The following is an 18,790-nucleotide window of genomic DNA, read 5'->3' on the forward strand; positions in this document are numbered from 1 at the left end:
GAATAGTGTAGGAGAGTTAATGTTATATTACAGAGTGGGTTTTTTTTTTAGCATTTATAATGACCCGTGTTGATTTGACCGATAACCCATTTTAAATAAAAGGCTTTCATGTAAACTATTAGAGGAAGTTATAAAATGGCACAATACTCCTCCCATCTTGTGGGTAGTGAGGTGTTTTGATTTAAAGGAAGTCATTTGATTTTTTTTCCTGTCATAAAAAGGAATCATTCAAAAAGGTGTGACAGACCCAATTGACGTATCACACAGCAGTAAACTGAGAAAAAGGAAAACTGTCTCTCCTTTAATCCTAACCAGATATGTTGCTTTTTAGATAAGATTCCAAAGGAAGGAAGGAAAAAAGCCAAAGCAAAAAATCTGTTTCTATTTGCTACAGGCCCAGATTATTAAACATAAAAAAAGGAAAAAAAGAGGGGGAAAAAAGGACTTCAGCCAAGAGAGCTACATATCTGGCACTCAAATTGGGCTGAGTTGAGCAAGGCCTAAACTTGTATATTTTAGTATATTTTCCAAAATGACATTTAAATATGAATTTTCATTCTCCTTCTCAACTAAATGAGATGTGCCAGTGCTATCATACTCCAAGGGACTAAACAAAACAGAGTAAATTACTGTGACCTTAAGTATGAATGACAATATTTATGTGGGCATTAATTACCTTTCTTAGAGAAGGTATAGTGTGAAGTGACAAAGTGTTTTCAGTTTGTCATAAGAACCTTGTTGCAGCAGAAAGTGATTTTTTTAAATTCTGATGACAAACTAGCAAAGATTAACTTGGCATTTTATAAACAACATTCATCGTAAATGATTGGAATACTGTTGAACAACCATTTACAATTTGAAACTACTTGCACAAGGCAAGTACAGAATAATGAGTCTCAAACTTTGCAGAGGCTGCAGAGGCCACACCTTAAAAACTAGGCTAATATAATGAATATCTAGGAGAAATGTAAGAAACATTCATACTAAACACCTTTCTTCTGCCTCCACCTGCCTCTCTCCCTGCCTCAGTCTTAAAATTGTCTGGTAGCTGCGTACAGTGTTGGATATCTGAAGACAATTTCAGCTCTACTACTTATACCTACCTGATCATGGACAAATTTCAATTTCCTTAGTTGCGAAGTATGGATTCTTATTTCACACTCACCTCAGCAGGTATTTTAAAGAAAAGCATTTTGGAGTAAATGTTATTCTATAAAGTTCCCCTTACAAAATATTATGTGGCTAACTTGGGAAAATACACATGCAGTCAGAGTAGCCTCTTCTGAATCCAGAAGTGAGCCTAGTGAATGCCTTCAAGGCAGGTCTTCAAGAGGAAGGATTTGGTAAAATCAGGAATTGGTAGTCAGTTCTTACTAAGTGTTATTTGCCAGTGAGGGGCTTGCTGCCTTCTGGGATTTTAAAAAACTGTTCATGATGATTTCCGATTATTAAGATATTCTAAAACCAAAAAAAAAAAAATTAGACCTAGTGAGCTTAGCTACCTGTCTGTGGGTAAATGAATCTGTTTGGTTTAAAACAGTTTATCACTCCTTTAATTTTCAATTCTCAGTCAACTGATAGTATTTAGTGAGTGCTTTCCATATGCAGAACACTATACTAAGCACATAGGAAAGTACAGAACAACATATTCTCTGCCCACAATGAGCATGCCGTCTAGAGGGGGAATATCACTGTCTTTCCTTTTAGCTGGAACTTTTAGAGATAAATATCAATTACCTCATCTAAAATAGGGATTAAGATGTGAGCCACATGTGGGACATGTGTTCCAACCTGGTTAGTACGTGTCTATGCCACCACTTAGTACAGGGCCTGGCACAGAGTTAGGGCTTAACAAATAATATTAAAAAATAAAAATGTGGGATCCTGTGCAAATTAGAGCACTACTAAAGAGGAAAGTAGGGGAAAAAAAACCCCAGAAGATAAACACTAAATACTTTTTAAATTCCTTGCTAAAAATTGGCACCTCATTAACTCTGAAACTTGAAGTTATCAATAACACACCAGAGTCCTAGGATTTAAGGTGACAACTTGGGACCGAGCAATAAAATATAGTGCTTTGAAATATAATTTACTTTACTACAATGGCTAACCCCATCACCAAAACTAATTTTCTAAAAGGAACTCCACAAGAATTGGGCAAGAGTGAAGAATAAACCAACATCTCCAAGGATGCAATGGAACAGAGCTTTTTCGAGTCAAGTATGCTATAAAAAAAACAAACCCTGGAAAAATGTACTTTAATCGTAGCTGCATTTCCCCTTCATTAAATTTTATTATTTGGAGCCTGACTACAACCACCAGACAGATTCCAGCTACATTTTTTTAAGAGCCCGAGTTGATGACTGAGGTTAGGGAAAACATCTTTTATAATAATAATAATTATGGTATTTGTTAAACTGAACGAAGCGCTGGGGTGAATACAAGCAGATCAGGTTGGACACAGTCCCTTTTCCCACATGGGGCTCACAGACTCAATCCCCACTTTACAGATGAGGTAAATGAGGCCCAGACAAGTGAAGTGACTTCCCCAAAGTCACACAGCAGACAAGTTGTGAAGCCGGGATTAGTTCTTGTTTTTTTTTTAAAAAAAAACAAATAGCTAGAGAAAAACCTATCAATAGATTTGAAATAGTGGTAGTGTTGTTATTCTGAAACCATATATGACAAACAAAAATAATCTAATGTATTTTACTTTAAAAATCTTTTCAGCAAACCAGAATCTGATGATTTTAGCCAAGTCCTTGATGTTGGAACCTTGTAAAATTCCAAATACCCAAATGTGAAAAAACATTCCAGCTCCATTACTTTAGCTATAGGAAAATCTGCTATAAAAGTAGCCAGATTGTAAATCAACCTTTTATCCATCTTTCCAAATGGCACTCTGCCGATTATGACATTATTGTATAATTTAACAACTTTATAAATAACAACCAATTAAAAGATTCACACATGTAAAATTCCTTCTGGTATTCTACAACATGAATTCTCTTTCCATAATGAAAGACCAGAACCAAATAAAAAAAAATCTTCCGTTAATCTCTAAATCCACATTCTGGTTGAAAGAAAATACCCTTTTGTAGGAGTCTCATGTAATTAATGTCTTGAAAAATTATTCCTGGAGCCGAGAGTCATTATGTGGTCCTACGGCTTTTGGCCGCAAGAAACATCGCAAAATTAGAATTTTTGTTTGAAGAAAAATCATGTTATGCATCAACTAGAACTAATCTGTTTCCCTATAGTACTCCTAGTTCTCAAAAGAAGACAAACAGAAGAAAGAGCATTTATAATACAACTCTTGTGTAACAATGATAAATAAGCAAAAAATTTTTTCTATCTGTCCGAGGTAAACTACTGTGAAAACACACCATGCTCTTGGCTGGAAAATAGAACCACACTCTTTAGTGAGTAGTTTGAAAGTCACAGATGCAGCTCTAATCTTTTATAAACTGTGAATTCTACCTATTAAAGTTTTCAACATTCAGATGGCAGAAAAATGAAGCAATGGGCAACATAAGCAATGCTAGGAGCCACATGCCAACTACTCTGATGCTGTTTTCCCACATGGCTTTAAATTGATGAAAGAAGAAGAAACATTAAGAAAATATTTATTTGAATGCTGAGAAAGCATACCAATCTTCATTTTCAATAGGTTATTAATTTGGATAACTGGTTTTTCAGAGAGCAACGGAATTTTTCTATTTCTAGCAGAGCAAATTTTATATGGATTTCATGGTAATTGGACTAAGACAGTAAAATTATTTCTAAATATATATTGTTTTATTTTAGGTCAAAGTCACATATATGGAGTATCACCACTCCTCAAGAACCTCCAGGGGTTGCCCCATCCACATCATCAGAAATTCCTTACCATCAGTTATAAAAAAAAAATAATTATGGTATTTGTTAAAGACTATGTGCCTAGCACTGTTCTAAGCGCTGGGATAAGTTACAAGGTAATCAGGCTGTCCCACATGGGGCTCACAATCTTAAACCCCATTTTACAAATGAGGTAACTGAGGCACAGAGACGTTAAGTAGCTTGCCCAAGGTCACACAGCAGACAAATGGAGGAGCTGGGATTAGAACCCACATCCTCTGACTCCCAAGTCCATGCTCTTATCCACCTAAGCCACGCTGCCTCCCAGTTAAAAAGAGCTGAATCAGCTCTCCCACTCCTACCTTAACCTCAGTGATCTCCTACTGCAGCCCAGCCCACACAATCCTCAAGACTGCAAGCTCACTGTGGACAGGGAGTATGTCTTATATTTATACTGTATTCTCCCAAGCACTTAGTACAGTGCTCTGCACCCAGTAAATATGACTGACTGACATTTCATTCCTCTACTGCCAGCTTTCTCACTGTCCCCCATCTTGCCTATTTTACCACTGACCACTTTCCCACATCTTCCCTCTGGCCTGGATTTCCCTCCACCCATATCACCACTGTGCCCACATTCAAAACCTTATTATGGTTGCATCTCCTCCAAGAGGCCTTCCCTAGTTAAACCCACTTTTCCCCAACTCCCTCTCCCTTCTGCATCATCTATGTACTTAGATATGTACCCTTTGGGCGCTTGGAATTCACCTCACCCACAACCCCACAGCACTTATATACACATCTGTAAATTATTTATTAATGTCTGCCTCCCCAATCAGGCTGTAAGCTTGTTGTGGGCTGAGAATTTGTCTACCAACTCTGTTGTACTCTTCCAAGTGCTTAGAACAGTGCTCTGCACACAGTAAGTGCTCAATAAATAACACTGATTGATAATCTCATTCTGTCCATAAGAGTACTTTGGGGATTTACTTGCTCATAGTACAATGTGATTGTAACATTATAAAATGAATTGTAAGCTCCTTGAGGTTAGGAATCACGTTTACTAATTCTATTGTACTTTCCCAAGCACTATGTGCTAAGCATAAAATAGACACAATAAATATTATTGACTGACACGATGTTCAGCTATCACATCCTAGGTGATAAGAGGGCTATTTTAGTAAAATTTTCATCCAATGAAAAGAAATATTTGCCACTTGGAGTATTAATTTAATAAATTTGGTACTGCTTAACAAAATACATACTTGCCTTTTTATTTAAAACTCTCCAACAAGCATTGATCAAATTACATAAACTGTGGCTATAAAATTACTTTTTGTTTTCCTAGTATGTTCTTAAAATAGACATATTTAAGAAACATACATGACAACTACACTGAGGTTCTTTTATACTTGTGACAGTCACCTCAATTACTTAGAGGTTGATTTTAATTTGAGTGCACTTTTCCTCTTCATTGTTATGGCTATTTGGCTTTTCTCCTGGTCTAACTGGGTGCTTGTTTTCTTGCAATTTCACTGTTAGCATCTTTGCCAAAAAGTGGCCAGGAAAATCATTATTGTATTTCAAATATGTATTTGAAATATTGTATTTCAATTTTGCTACTTGTACCAGCTCTGCTAATAAGTCTGGGGCAGGGGAGGAGGAAAAGAGGAAACCAAAAGAAGTGACTAAAGTGAGATTATTGGATTATCTTGGTTTTCAATTATCCTTACTCTTCCTAATCCTCCTCTCTGTAGACTACAGTTGACAACCAAAAGCAAGATCACTATACTTTCCATTCACTAAAAAAGCCTTGAGGCAGTCTCTAGGGAAATCCAGAGTTGCTCAAAAGAACTCGAGTGAAAAGGCCAAGAAACAGTAAGGCCTAATGGATACAGCACAAGCCTGGGGTCTGGGAGTCAGAAGCACCTGGGTTCTAATCTTAGCTTCAGCACTTGTCTGCTGTGTGACCTTGGGGAAGTCACTTAACTTCTCTGTGCCCCAGTTTTCTCATCTGCAAACTGGGGATTAAGACTATGAGCCCCATATGGTAATGTCCTGTGTCCAACTTGAGTAAATTCTATCTACCCCCAAGTTAAATGACAACTTGGTGTAGCAGGAGAGTTTGCATGCGCTGATGAAACTTAGAGCAATGGCATATAGGGTTACTCATAATGGAAAAGTCTAAGCCAAAGCGTGAGACAAAGTCGATTCACCTGTACTGGGAAGTTGAGGCACGGGAAAGAATCAAAAGCGGATAATCAAGTGATCAAAATGTTGATCAGAAAGAATGGCAGAGATTCGAGTCTTTTACTGCGTGGAGGAAAGCAATGGTAAACCACTTCCAAATCTTTACCAAGAAAACTCTACAGATACACATACCAGAATGACTTTATGGCAGAAGAAGGAACATTGTGGAGAAGGTATAACCATTGAGTCACTATGGATCGAATGAGATTTGACAGTATTTGAAGAAGAAGATCACCCCAGAGTTTAGTTCAGTGCCCGGCACACAGAAAGCAATGAAGAAATACCATAAGAAAGAGCAAATACTAAAAGGTAGGACTTTGGGGTACAAATGCATGCTTCAACACCCAGATGTTCCACAGCTTGGATTTTCTTTCAAAATGTTCAAAGTGCTTTCACATACATACTCATCCATTTTGGGAATTTTTTCATTTTTTTTTTTTAAATGCAGGTTTTTTTCTTGGGCATCCTATTAAAAAAGCTATTCTGACTGGTATAATCAACTCAGTTTGATGGTCTCCTTTCTCAGGGTGCAGAACCATCAAGTTTAAGATGGTGAAGACTGAACCTAAAATCTTTGCCAAGTTTTCTCCTCTCTTTACTTAAATTCCAATATAAAAATATCACTCCAGAGAAATTCTGTATTAATCATTCCCAGTCATATGTCATTTGTGTGTTAAACACTTTTTACACTTGATTGAAAAGGCGGTAAAGATTGCTTAATAAAAATTGTAAGCATCCAGTTGGCAGTGGCCAGACATAACTTATGTATCAGAAAATCTTAAAAAGAAAAAATTTTTAGATGAGTGTACTTTGAGAGGGCAACCTTTATATTTCTCATGATTGCTCTTTTCCATTCTCTGTCCAATTTGGTTATGATTTTCTTAAAATGGTATTTGTTCACCACTTACTATGTGCAAGCACTGTACTAAGCACTAGAGTAGATAAAAATTAATCATGTTGGACAGAGCTTTAATCTCCATTTTACAGGTGAGGTAACTGAGGCCTGGAGAAGCCAAGTGACTTGCTCAGGGTCGCATGGCAGACAAGTGGCAGAGCTAGTAATACAGCCCTGATCCTCTGACTCACAGGCCTGTGCTTTTTCCACTAAGCCATGCTGCTTCTCTATTCTTCTTGTGACCAAAATGTTTTTCTAGATTTTTTTTTTATAAGTCCCTCTCCACTTTTATATCTTTTATGTTCTCTTTTTTCCACTCCTCACTATTCTTATCATCAGATATTCATTTTTGTTGACATCAGATCTCAGATTCTCCATAGTTATATAACTGAAGAAGTAATCCATATCCTCTCTGCTATCGTGATATCATTCCTGTAAAACACAACTGGCTCAGCATACAAATTTACTTCCTTTTATAGTCTATGTATTTTTCCAGGCAAATGTGCAGTATATTTTCTTAATAGGAGGCCTACTGCCAATGTATACAATCCATCTACTTAGAGGAATGCTAATCACACTTGCATTGGCATTCATATCCACATGAGCATGGCGTAGTGGATAGAGCACAGGCCTCGGAGTCTGAAGGTCACAGTTTCTAATCCTGGCTCTGCCACATATTTGCTGTGTGACCTTGGGTAAGTCACTTAACATCTCTGTGCCTCATTACCTCATCTGCATAAAATGGGGATTAACAGTGTATGCCCAATGTGGGACAGGGACAGTGTCTAACCATTGTAATAGTTGTAATAGTAATAATTATAATAAATAACACTTATTTAGAACAGGGCACTTAGAACAGGGCTGGGCACATAGTAAGCACTTAACAAGTACCATCATTATTATTATTATTATTATTAATAATAACTTGGATAGTCACCCATTATTTTAAAAAATAATTTACCTCCTTTTCCTACAAATGCTTTCTATAGATAACAGACCCATCTGTTATAGGATCACTCCCTTTCTTCAGGAAAATGTGTGTTTTTCTCTCTAGCAGGTATTTGAGGTTCTAAATCCCTCAATTTTCCTTCTATAAATTACAGCCTAGAGCCCCCTAAAGAGGGAAGAGAAAATCCAGAGTTCTCTTCCATTTCTTGTTTTCTTTTCTTTCCAAATAAAAAAAAAGCTGAGGAAAACCTCTCGCACTAATCCTGGCTTTTAGCTTTCTAACTTCTACCTAGTCTTGGCCTGCCCACTTTTCCTGTCAAAGCCATGACCCCCTTCTCTTTCTTCAGTTTCATGACACATTCTGATGGGTATCTAGGGTAGACACAGCTTCATTTTGGGACTGCCCATCACTTTTACATATCGTCTCATTTCTTTAAACCAATTTTTCGTTTTTCAATTTACCATTCCCTTTTTTTAGTATTTACTAGTGCCTTGGTTTCCCATCCTGATTTAGTTGCATATATTCTTTGCCTTCACCTGCCCCATGATGCCACCTTAATATCCTTTTTGCTTTACCCATCACATCCCCAATGAGGGGGTCTCTTTATTGGTGCAATAGCCACATACGATACCTTTCTAGACCTTTTGAAATGTAATTTCCACCTGTAATATACAGTGATGTAAAACTATGTTTCCACAAAATATCTTTTAGAATTTAAAGGATGTTTAGTCTACATAGGCAAAATTTGTGTAACTACTTTTTCTGATAATACTTAAGTTTCTCTCTCTTTGAACACAAATTGGCCACACAGTGAATAAAGTTTCCCATGTCCTGAATGGCTATTCCCATTCTGTGATTGGTTGACAGGAGATGTTTCAGCTTAAATTCACATGTAGATAATTCAACATTACATCCTATAACTCCAAAAATCAAAAACTTTAAAAGTAATCAAAAACTTTAAAAGTTAGATTCAAAATTCTGCTAATTTGATTGCACATATGATTGCCTACTCCTTTTAATAGCTGAATTAATACCAGTACCAATCAATTTTCTAAAACAGAAAAAAATGAACATTTTGCAATTCAAAATTATGTTTTGCATATGTCCTTTTGAAAGATTAGTAGATCTACTATGATTATTGAGAGCCTCAAAAAATGTCAGTGATACATACGTCTGAGTTAAATAAACACTTGAGGAATTTTTGAGCCCAATCTTTTGGCAATTCACTTCTGCTAGTTACTAGAAACCATGGAAAAATTAATGACATTTGGGGGCATGATTTAAGGTAACGCAAAAGCCTCACACCACCACTAATTTTTTCACTTCCAGTTTAAAAATATTTCCACTAATGATCATTTCCTGTTCTCCAGCCAACTTTCAATCGGCAAAGCCAATTATTCATTTATTCCACAACTTCTGTCATTCAACATTAACCTTAGATATTGTATGGAATTTTTTGACAAATATTTTCTGCAAATCAAAGTTATGCAATGTTCAGAATGTGTCTCTTATCTATTTTAGCCATAACAGCCTCAAAGGTGTTTAATGAGCTAGCGAAGAATGAACTTCCTTTACTAAAAACATGTTGATTATAAACCTCACCCACACATCAGGCTTCAAATGCTCTAGTATAACTGACGTAAAGTGCACAAAGATGTAGAACAACGCTGGGTTTTTTTCCATATTCTGTACTAGCTGCTTGCTTTAAATGTTAATTTGAAAGAGAGTTATTGAAAGAAAGACCAAAGAAAAGAGCTTAATGGATAAATCACTTTTTCCTATATTTCTTGCCACCCTTTACTTATACTATAGAATCTTAAGATGATGAGACGGAGCACTTAATGTGGGCCAAAGCAAGGCAAGAATTACAAGATAATTATTCCACTCCATTTTTTTCCAGAGTGTTTATCAAATGCCTGTCATAATGAGCGTGACAGCACACCTCCCCATTCCTCTGGAAAAAGCCATCTTTTTTTTTTTTTTTTTAAAGACTCTATCTCTTGTTCCTTCCAAGTCGCGCCTACTGACAATTCTTATAATTCCCCTCTTCTGGCAGGTGTCCGTTCCCCTGCAAACCCTAATTGCTTTAAATAAAAATGAATGATGGTTTCCCAAGATTTATATACATGAAGGCCAAATGTTACAAATAAGCTCTAAACATGCATGCCAAATAAATCTCGTGTTGTCATGTATATGATAGTAAAGAGATCTCTTTTAATCTATGGCACACCAACCTGTTGTGGGATCGGCAGGAGACATTCCATGGTATGGTCACTTCTTGGGACTAGCCCTGGTAGGAAAGAAAAATGGTAGTGGGAAGTTGGTGGAAAGGATTAAGGAAGAGCACTGGGTTGTGAGCACAACAGGGAGAAACTGCTCCTTTGCCTTGCCAAGCAAGAACTGTACCAATTGAGGGAATTTAGGGACCATTTGTGGACAAAGGACAGCACTCCAGTGATTGCTGACCCCACAGTGATTATTTGTGACAAATAATGCCTTTGCATTCTTATTATTACAGTATATTTTGGCAAACTGGTTGGAGTACTGGCTTAAGAAAAACGACCCTGAACTCCCACTGGTTTCTCTCCTCATCAATACCCATAAACATTGGTTCTCTGTTGGTCTTCCCCCTCTCTCTCCTCTTGCCACTCATTCTCATCTCTTTTGCTGAGTCCTCAGCCTCCCAGCCTCTAACTTTGGGAGTCCTTTAGGCCTTAGTTCTGGATCCCCCTCTACTCTCTATCCATACCCATTCTCTTGGAAAACTCACTCAGTTCCCATGGCTTCTACTACCATGATTCTCAAATCTCTCCCTCCAGCCTTGACTTTACTCTCTTCTCAGCAGTGTCGCATTTCTCCTGCCTTTAGGCCAACTCTATTTGGGTGTCCTGACAACCCCTCAAACTTAATATACCCATTATAGAACTCTTCATCTTCTCACAGTCTTTCCCGTCACTGCAGACATTACCGTTTTCCCTGTCTCACAAACCTCTAACCTTGGCATTATCCTTGTCTCATCTCTCTCTTTCAATATGTCATGCAATCCAGTTGGTTCTATCTTCACATCATCTCTAAAATCCATCCTTTCTGCTCTAACCAAACTGCTATCATGCTGATCCAAACACTTCTTATATCCTGCTTTGCCTACTGTACCAACCTTCTCACTCAAGTCCCTTACCTGTGTCTCTCCCCTCTCAGTCAATTATACACTCTACTGCCTGGATCATATTTCTGTAAAACCAGTCCTTATCTCCACACCCTTCAAAAGACTCCACTGGTTGCTCATCCATCTCCATAACTTACAGAAACTCTTTACACATGAGCTTTAAAGATTCAGCTTGCTCTTCCTACCTTATCTTGCTTATCTCTACTACAATTTCATCTGTACACTTTGCTTCCCTCTAATACAACCTGTTGTCTTTACTCGATCTCAGTCTACCCCCACGGCCGACTCCTTGCCCACATTGCTCCCTCTAGCCCAGAACATGTTTCTTTTAATATCTTGATTTTTAAATTACCTGCTCTCATCTTCAATCTTCCAAAGTCTCCTAAAAATCAAATCATCCAAGATGGCCTTGCTCTAAGGCCTCACTTTGCCTTACCTGCCCTCCCCTTTGTGTCCAGCCTATGTACTTAGCTGATGTACCTCAGGAGCAAGCATTGCCCTAGTGCGATAGAATATGGCTAGGAATCAGAAGGACCTAGGGTTCCTAATCCTGGTTCTAGCCACAAAGCTGTTGTATGACCTTGGGCAAGTTACTTAACTTATCTGTGCCTCAATTACCTCATGTGTAAAATAAAATGGAGATTAAGACTATGAGCCCCATGTTGAGACAGGGACTGTGTCTGACCCCATTTGCTTGTATCCACCCAAGCTCTTATTACAGTGTCTGGCACAAAGTAAACACTAAAAAATCACAATTTTTTAAATTATTATTATTCATTCCACTCTCAGCCCTAGAGCATTTACGGACTTATACCCTACTATTTCCCCTCTTTATTATTTAACGTCTACTTCCCCTGTAGACTGTAAGCTCCTTGTGGGAAGGGATTGTGTCTACCAACTCTAGTGTATTGTATTTACGCAAGTGTTTACTAATAATAATCATTATCGTGGTATTCCTTAAATGTTTACTCTGTACCAAGCACTACTAAGCCCTGAGGTATGATACAAGATCAGGACCCACATGGGACTCACAGTCTAAGTAAGAGAGAGAACTGGTGTTGAAACAAAAGCCATGTTCTTAGAGAATGAGACAAATACAGTTCTGTAATTATAGAAGGGGGGGCTTTTTTTTGGATAGCAACTACCACTTGCACTGCTTTATCCAGACTCTATCCATCAATGGTATTTACTGAGTGCTAATTTTGTGCAGAGCACTGTACTAAGCACTTGGGAAAGTATAATGCAATAGAGCTGATAGTAATAATAGTATTTATTAAGTTCTTACTGTGCGCAAAACACCATACTAAGTGTTGAAAAAGAATGCACAGGTGGGAATTGGACACGTTGTCTACCCACACAGAGCTTACAAGGAGGAGACAGTTGTGATTTCTCGAATCTCTCCTTTACTCTTTTTCATCATCTAATTTTAACCTGGATTCCCTCCAAGACATGTGCAGTTTAGAAGCAAGGACTTAAATGAAACCAAGGGAAAACAGATGAGGTGACGGTCACTAATGTTTTCATGGTCCTGTGAATGACCTTCAAACTGTGATTAGGAACATGTGGAAATATACAAACACATACACAGATGTATACCCTTCTGAAACACTTTCAAACTGACAGAAAGGCACTGCTGAGTCAGTTTGGAATTCAAAGAATATAAGATAAAACTTCTACAATTCATGTTAGATTGAGTGCTAATTTATATTTCTGATTCTAAATGTTAAATGCTCAATGCCTCACATTATATAGCTTTGTATAATCTATGTATAGCATCTACAATAAATTCTGGGGAATGATGCCAAAAATGTATATGTTTTCAAAAGATACTTTATAAAAAATTACCTCTACACAATAAAGCTAACTTTTAGTACTAAAAGAAAAGACATTCATTTGGGATACAAAGACCAACTGATGTTTAGGCTGTTCACATTGTTTTTCAGGGTGAGAGATCAATTATTTTTTATGTTGGGTTCTTGAATTCTTGGATGTTTTGTTAAACTACAATGTGAATATTTCACTTTACCACCCGTGGTGAACAATAATAATAATGATTAATACTAATTGTGGTGTTTGTTAAGCATTTACTATGTGTCAAGGATTCTACTAAGTACTTGGGTAAATGCAAGATAATCAGTTCAGAGAAAAACCCTGTTCTTCATGGGGCTCAAAGTCTAAGTATGAGGGAGAAAAGACATTTGAATTTCTATTTCACAGATTATGAAACAGAGTGACAGATAAATTAAGTGACTTGCCATAGGTCACACACAGCTGGCAAGTGGTAGTGGTGGGATTAGAACTCAGGTCCTCTGACTCCCCAGCCCATGCTCTTTCCACTGGGCCATGCTTCATCCTTCCTGCCACTAACAGTTAAAGTTTTCATTGGCAGCATCAAAAGTCAAGGTATTCAACTACTCAAAGAACACAAATCAGAAACAAGATGTTAGTATGAATTTGAGATGGTAAAACAGAATTAAAATATCGTAGTAGACTTTTCTGGGACTTGAGAGTTGCTCACTAGATCCCAAACAAAACAAGCATTAACCAAATGACAGTTTAAACTCTCCTTTAAGAAAATATACTAAAGCTTTGTAAATCACATGCTCTAGAATATGAATTCAATACCTACTTTCAAAGTTGTATATATAACCACCATGGAAACCTTTCCTTTCTAAACAGAAATTACTACTACTTATTTACGCCTAATACCAGTCCCATTTTCAATCAGGCAGTCTCAATGCTCTCTCAAAGCTATACCTATGGTTCTGAACAGCTTATTTTTAAAAAGGCTAACTACTACTTCTTTATTTGGTGACAAGGTGATTGGAAATAGCATGTACGTTTATTACCAGAAAAACAGTTTTTTACTTATCGATAGGGTTGATTTTTAATGTTGTGGCCCTATTACCTGGCAACTTTTAAACTAATCTTTCACCTATCTCCCAGGCTGAAACAAAGGATGTGACTGATTTGAGGGAAAGGTTATCAAAGTCAGACTAGGTACTCCTTCCCTTTCTTGACACTATGGGAGAATCTCTGAAATTTATGATATGATCAATCCTAGAAATGAGAATCACTGATATGAAATAAAATGTAATTCCAGAATTTTGCTTTGTCTTTGTGTCAAGTTTCTCCAGCATATCCTACATGATAACAAAGAATTATGTAGCCTCTGGGATGGAAGGGAAGAAAAGTTCTTACTGCACTGGTTGTACATGCAAATCTAGATGGCTAGGTGACAATAATTTTAATAATCCCAAAACAGCTATCAGGCATAAACTCAAATGGATAAAACAGGCACTACAAGCTTAAGTGGAAAAAATGAGGGTAATGTTATTGATTCTTATGACTAGTACAGGCTGACATTTATCTTGCACTACAATGCCTTTATCAGTTCACTGTAATATTGATAAAAATCATTTTAACAAATACTACTAGGGAGGAATGGATTTTTAAGACAAAAGAGTACAATCTAGATATTTCAGCTGGATAAGAAAGAATACATCACTACTCTTTTTTTTCTTTTGATGATGATCCATTTCTTCCCAGCTGTACTCATTTTTTTAAAAGTAGCAAAATATCCTGTGTTTTTGAATTTTAAGTTAATATTCCACTTTAAAAAGTCCAATGTTTCAGAATCATTAGTCTATTCCCAATAAATGACATGTATTCATTCCCAGCAAGGTATGATATAGAGAAATGGTCTTGGGACAACTGAGTGAGATTAATGGCCATCTTTCATGATGAAGAAATCTCCAGTGCTACCCATCTTTCTTCTCGTTACGCCAGGTTACCCTTACCATGATCAAGTATTATCAGTTGGGCTCCAGCCTGGGCATTTCCAACATCATTTTCAGCAATGCACTGATAGAATCCTTCATCGGATTTCACCAGACCCAAAACCTGCAGGTTATGTTCCTTCTGCAGGGGGAGGGAGGAAATATAAATAACGCATTAGGAATATGCAAACATGAGGTTATCTACACTGCATTACATAACTATTAAAGAACAATGACAAGGAAATTGTGAAGGAGGGAAAAGCATTTCAGACATCTATTTCGGCACATTAATAGCATATGAAAAGCAGAAGCACTTTAGTTATGTTCAATAGTCCCATCTTAAATCCTGCATAAGTGGGGGGGCCAACCCAAGTGAACGAGGCGGTCGCACGCGCCCCTGGTGCAGGTAACGTCATCTCATCAGTTTTTTGCTTCCACAAAGAATAAACCTTTAGTGTTATGTGACTCTAGCTGAAGTATTGATTGACCCTAAAGTAAGACAATGTGTGTTGTTGAAGAATGTCTTTTACATTCTAATTTCTAATAAGTCCCAACTGACTGTCCCTCATATTCAGGATACACTTTGGGGCTAGATTTTAAAAGTGATTTATGAGTGCTTGTAGATGGGAAATACCATTATTGAAATAGTGCTTTTCATTTAGTTTAATTTATTTCCCTGTAACATTCTGCAATATGTACTGCTGGGTAATTGAAATACTAACTATATTTGCTCTGGAAAAAATGCATTTCTTGTGTGGAAGTGTCACTGTAGAAAATTTCAAGAATCCTTTTTTTTGCTACTTCCTCTCAAGAAAATATGAATCTATTGATTATTCAGCAATTAAAACTTTCAGGAACTATATTTCTCCCAGAACAAATAAATCCTTCTTGGCCTTTGGCTGTAATAACTGGATAAACTAGATTTATCACGATCCATTGAAAAAAGCTTATCTTTCTATGTAGACAAGGACAGGCCCCAGTGCCACAGCTTGAAATAGAAACTTACCACAATCTTGAAGTAATCACTGGGAATCACCATTTCCCCATTTTTGACCCATTTTACAGTTGGAGTTGGCTTCCCATTCACTTCACATTCGAATAAAATATCCATGGACTCATGGGCGTATATGTTGGTAGGCCTCTTTAGGAATTCCGGTGGAACTTTGGAGAAGAAAATAGGAAACAAAGATAGCAAATTAAAAATAACAGTAAACACTGGCCTTGCATTTGGAATGTTTAATTAATTTTAGACATGAAAAAAACAAGCAAAACGTTCAACTGTTGACATTTCAGCACAATGCTAAAAAACCTAAACAGTGTATTCAGTTTTTCAAATAAGACATGAGGTCACAAGTTGAGCAGGAGGACAAATACAGAACAAAAGACTATTGGGCGAAACACAAAATCAAGTTCTAAAAATTCCCCTTTTTACTCCACATCTTTCTATTCCTCCAAATTCCACAAATACCTTTAACTACATACTCCTTCCCAGAATCCTGGGACCACTAGCTACTCCTGGCTCTGTCAGTCATCAGCAGTTTTTATTGACCACCTACTCTTGTAGAGTGCTACACAATACTCACTTGGAAAAGTACACTAGAATTACTAAATAATGGTCCCTGCCTTCCAAGAACTTACATTCTAGCAGGGGTGACAAAGAATAAAAGGAATGCCTCTAGGAAGAGATGTGATTTCAAGAGAGTTCTGAAGATGGAGAAGTATGTGATCTGGTGGATTTGAAGTAGAAGGGAGCTCCAGGCAGAGAGGATGTGGACAAGAAGTTGACAGAGGGAGATATGAGAACACCACAGTCAGCAGGACTCAGCACGACTTTAAACTAAGACTGAGTGCACCCTAACATTAAGTCTCAAAGACACACTGGTATTGGTAATAGTAAGTTCTCATTCTGATTAATGGGTTTGTTTCCGGTTTTTAAAAAAACAAAGTATCTAATAATAATAATGATGTTGGTATTTGTTAAGTGCTTACTATGTGCAGAGCACTGTTCAAAGCACTGGGATAGATACAGGGTCATCAGGTTGTCCCACGTAAGGCTCACAGTCTTCATCCCCGTTTTACAGATGAGGGAACTGAGGCACAGAGAAGTTAAGTGACTTGCCCACAGTCACACAGCTGGCAAGTGGCAGACCCAGGATTTGAACCCATGACCCCTGACTCCCAAGCCCGGGCTCTTTCCACTGAGCCATGCTGCTTTGGAATGCAATTTTTGCCCCAGAATATGACTACTTCTATTAAAAGTTTAAAATCCCACGAGCAATATGTTACAAATTCATAGCTATTTGAAGGCTATGGAGGAGTCTTTATTAAGACATACTTTTTAGATACACAAAAGAGAAGGTAAATTCTACTGCTGTACTATGAAAAATGAAAAAAAGCTATGAGTTAGCTTGTTTTTACTGGCCCTGGCAGTCTGGATTGCTAAATTTTCAGGGAAACTCAAAACCAGTGATTTGTTTTCTTATTTCTGTCAGTGTGTCTAAAGAGATAAACATGTACAGGGCAGCAGTGTTTCAGCAAACATCCCATATATTTGATTAGATAGAGGGATTTTGTTCAGTCTCAGTAAGGGGAAGAAACACCAAACCACATTACATATCCTCTAAATGCAGATTCTTTTTTCTTCAAGACTCTTTGTGTGCCAATTTTTATGACTACTTGGAGACTGCTAGTCCTCAGAACATTAACTGCAGTTCCAGATTGAAGCAACCAAAGTCCATTAAAAAATGATACCACTCTGCTTGAAGTAACCAGACCGAAATACATTCTTTCCCCTTTATGTTTTCTAAATAATAAATGCTTCCTGATAACATGTTGCCTTATTGTCAAGTTTAAAAATTTTAAAAAGGTCTAAAATTTTTTTCATGACTAAAGCATGCAAATGTGTGTCTAAGCATGAACTCATATGTTACACAAGCATCTTTGTCCTCTAAGCTGTCAACATCTGCCCTGGTGATTATAATAAATCTGGTGTAATAGATGTCTGTATCAAAGGTGAGGCAATACATTTTACCTTCTTGCAGGTCACTAACATGCTAAAAGGAACCATTTATTTTATGGCCCTGAGAGCTGGATTTCTCTAGGCCAACCACAAAAAAATTTCCCAATAGAACCTGGATGATCTATCAAATTTTGGCACCAACTGATTAAAAATTTGGTAGAATATAATGATCGTCGTATTTTCTTTTGCAAATGCAAAGCAGTAAGTTCCTGCAGTGGCTTAGCCAGGAACAGTTTGTGCTGCTACAAATGTCGCGTAATTTCTGGTTGCCAGGAACCAACTTGCCCAAAAAATCCTCAGGAATATTAATGTTTTTTATGAAAAGTACAATTTTTAACTATGACCCATTCCACTAATCCACGTTTCAGTGTTAGGAGGCAAATAGTGTACCTGATAAATTCCCTTCCATCCATGAGGACCTAACAATTTTGTTTTAACGGGACTGGACCTGTGGATATCAAAGTGGCCAATGCTAGCTTCACTGTCTGAACAAACAGAAAGTTATGTTGCGATATCAGTATGTTTTAATGATAACTAAAATGTTTTGAACCTGGTTACTGCAAATAATAGAAGTTGGACCAATTGTACAAAGCACATGTACGGTGATTTTTGTTGTAGCAATGCACTTCAATTTTTCTATTTCCTATCAGCCAAAATGTGCAATCGATCAATCATATTGTATTGAGGATTTATTATGTGCAGAACACTGTACTAAAGCGCTTGGAAGACAACAATACAACAGAGTTGATAGACACAATCCCTGCTCACAATGATCTTACAGACTAGAGAGGAGACGAACATTAATATAACAAATTATGGATATGGCGTATAAGTGCAGAGGGGGCTATGGGGAGGGTGAATAAATGGTGCAAAAATCCAATTCATTGATTCTTAG

At 37.2% G+C, this 18,790-nt stretch overlaps 1 protein-coding gene across 5 annotated transcripts in view; it reads right to left on the reverse strand.

Annotated features, from left to right (window-relative positions):
- Positions 1-18,790, reverse strand: part of NEO1 (neogenin 1) — a 270,466-nt gene that overhangs the window by 84,160 nt on the left and 167,516 nt on the right. For all 5 annotated transcript variants that reach the window (XM_029065166.2, XM_029065167.2, XM_029065164.2 and 2 more), the window contains exons 6-7: positions 15,883-16,037; positions 14,898-15,018 (exon numbers count right to left, since the gene is read on the reverse strand). In XM_029065166.2, the coding sequence (XP_028920999.1) occupies positions 14,898-15,018; positions 15,883-16,037 (276 nt within the window). The remainder of the gene's footprint in view (positions 1-14,897; positions 15,019-15,882; positions 16,038-18,790) is intronic.

Source organism: Ornithorhynchus anatinus, chromosome 5 (assembly GCF_004115215.2).
Source record: "Ornithorhynchus anatinus isolate Pmale09 chromosome 5, mOrnAna1.pri.v4, whole genome shotgun sequence".
Taxonomy (NCBI): Eukaryota; Metazoa; Chordata; class Mammalia; order Monotremata; family Ornithorhynchidae; genus Ornithorhynchus; species Ornithorhynchus anatinus.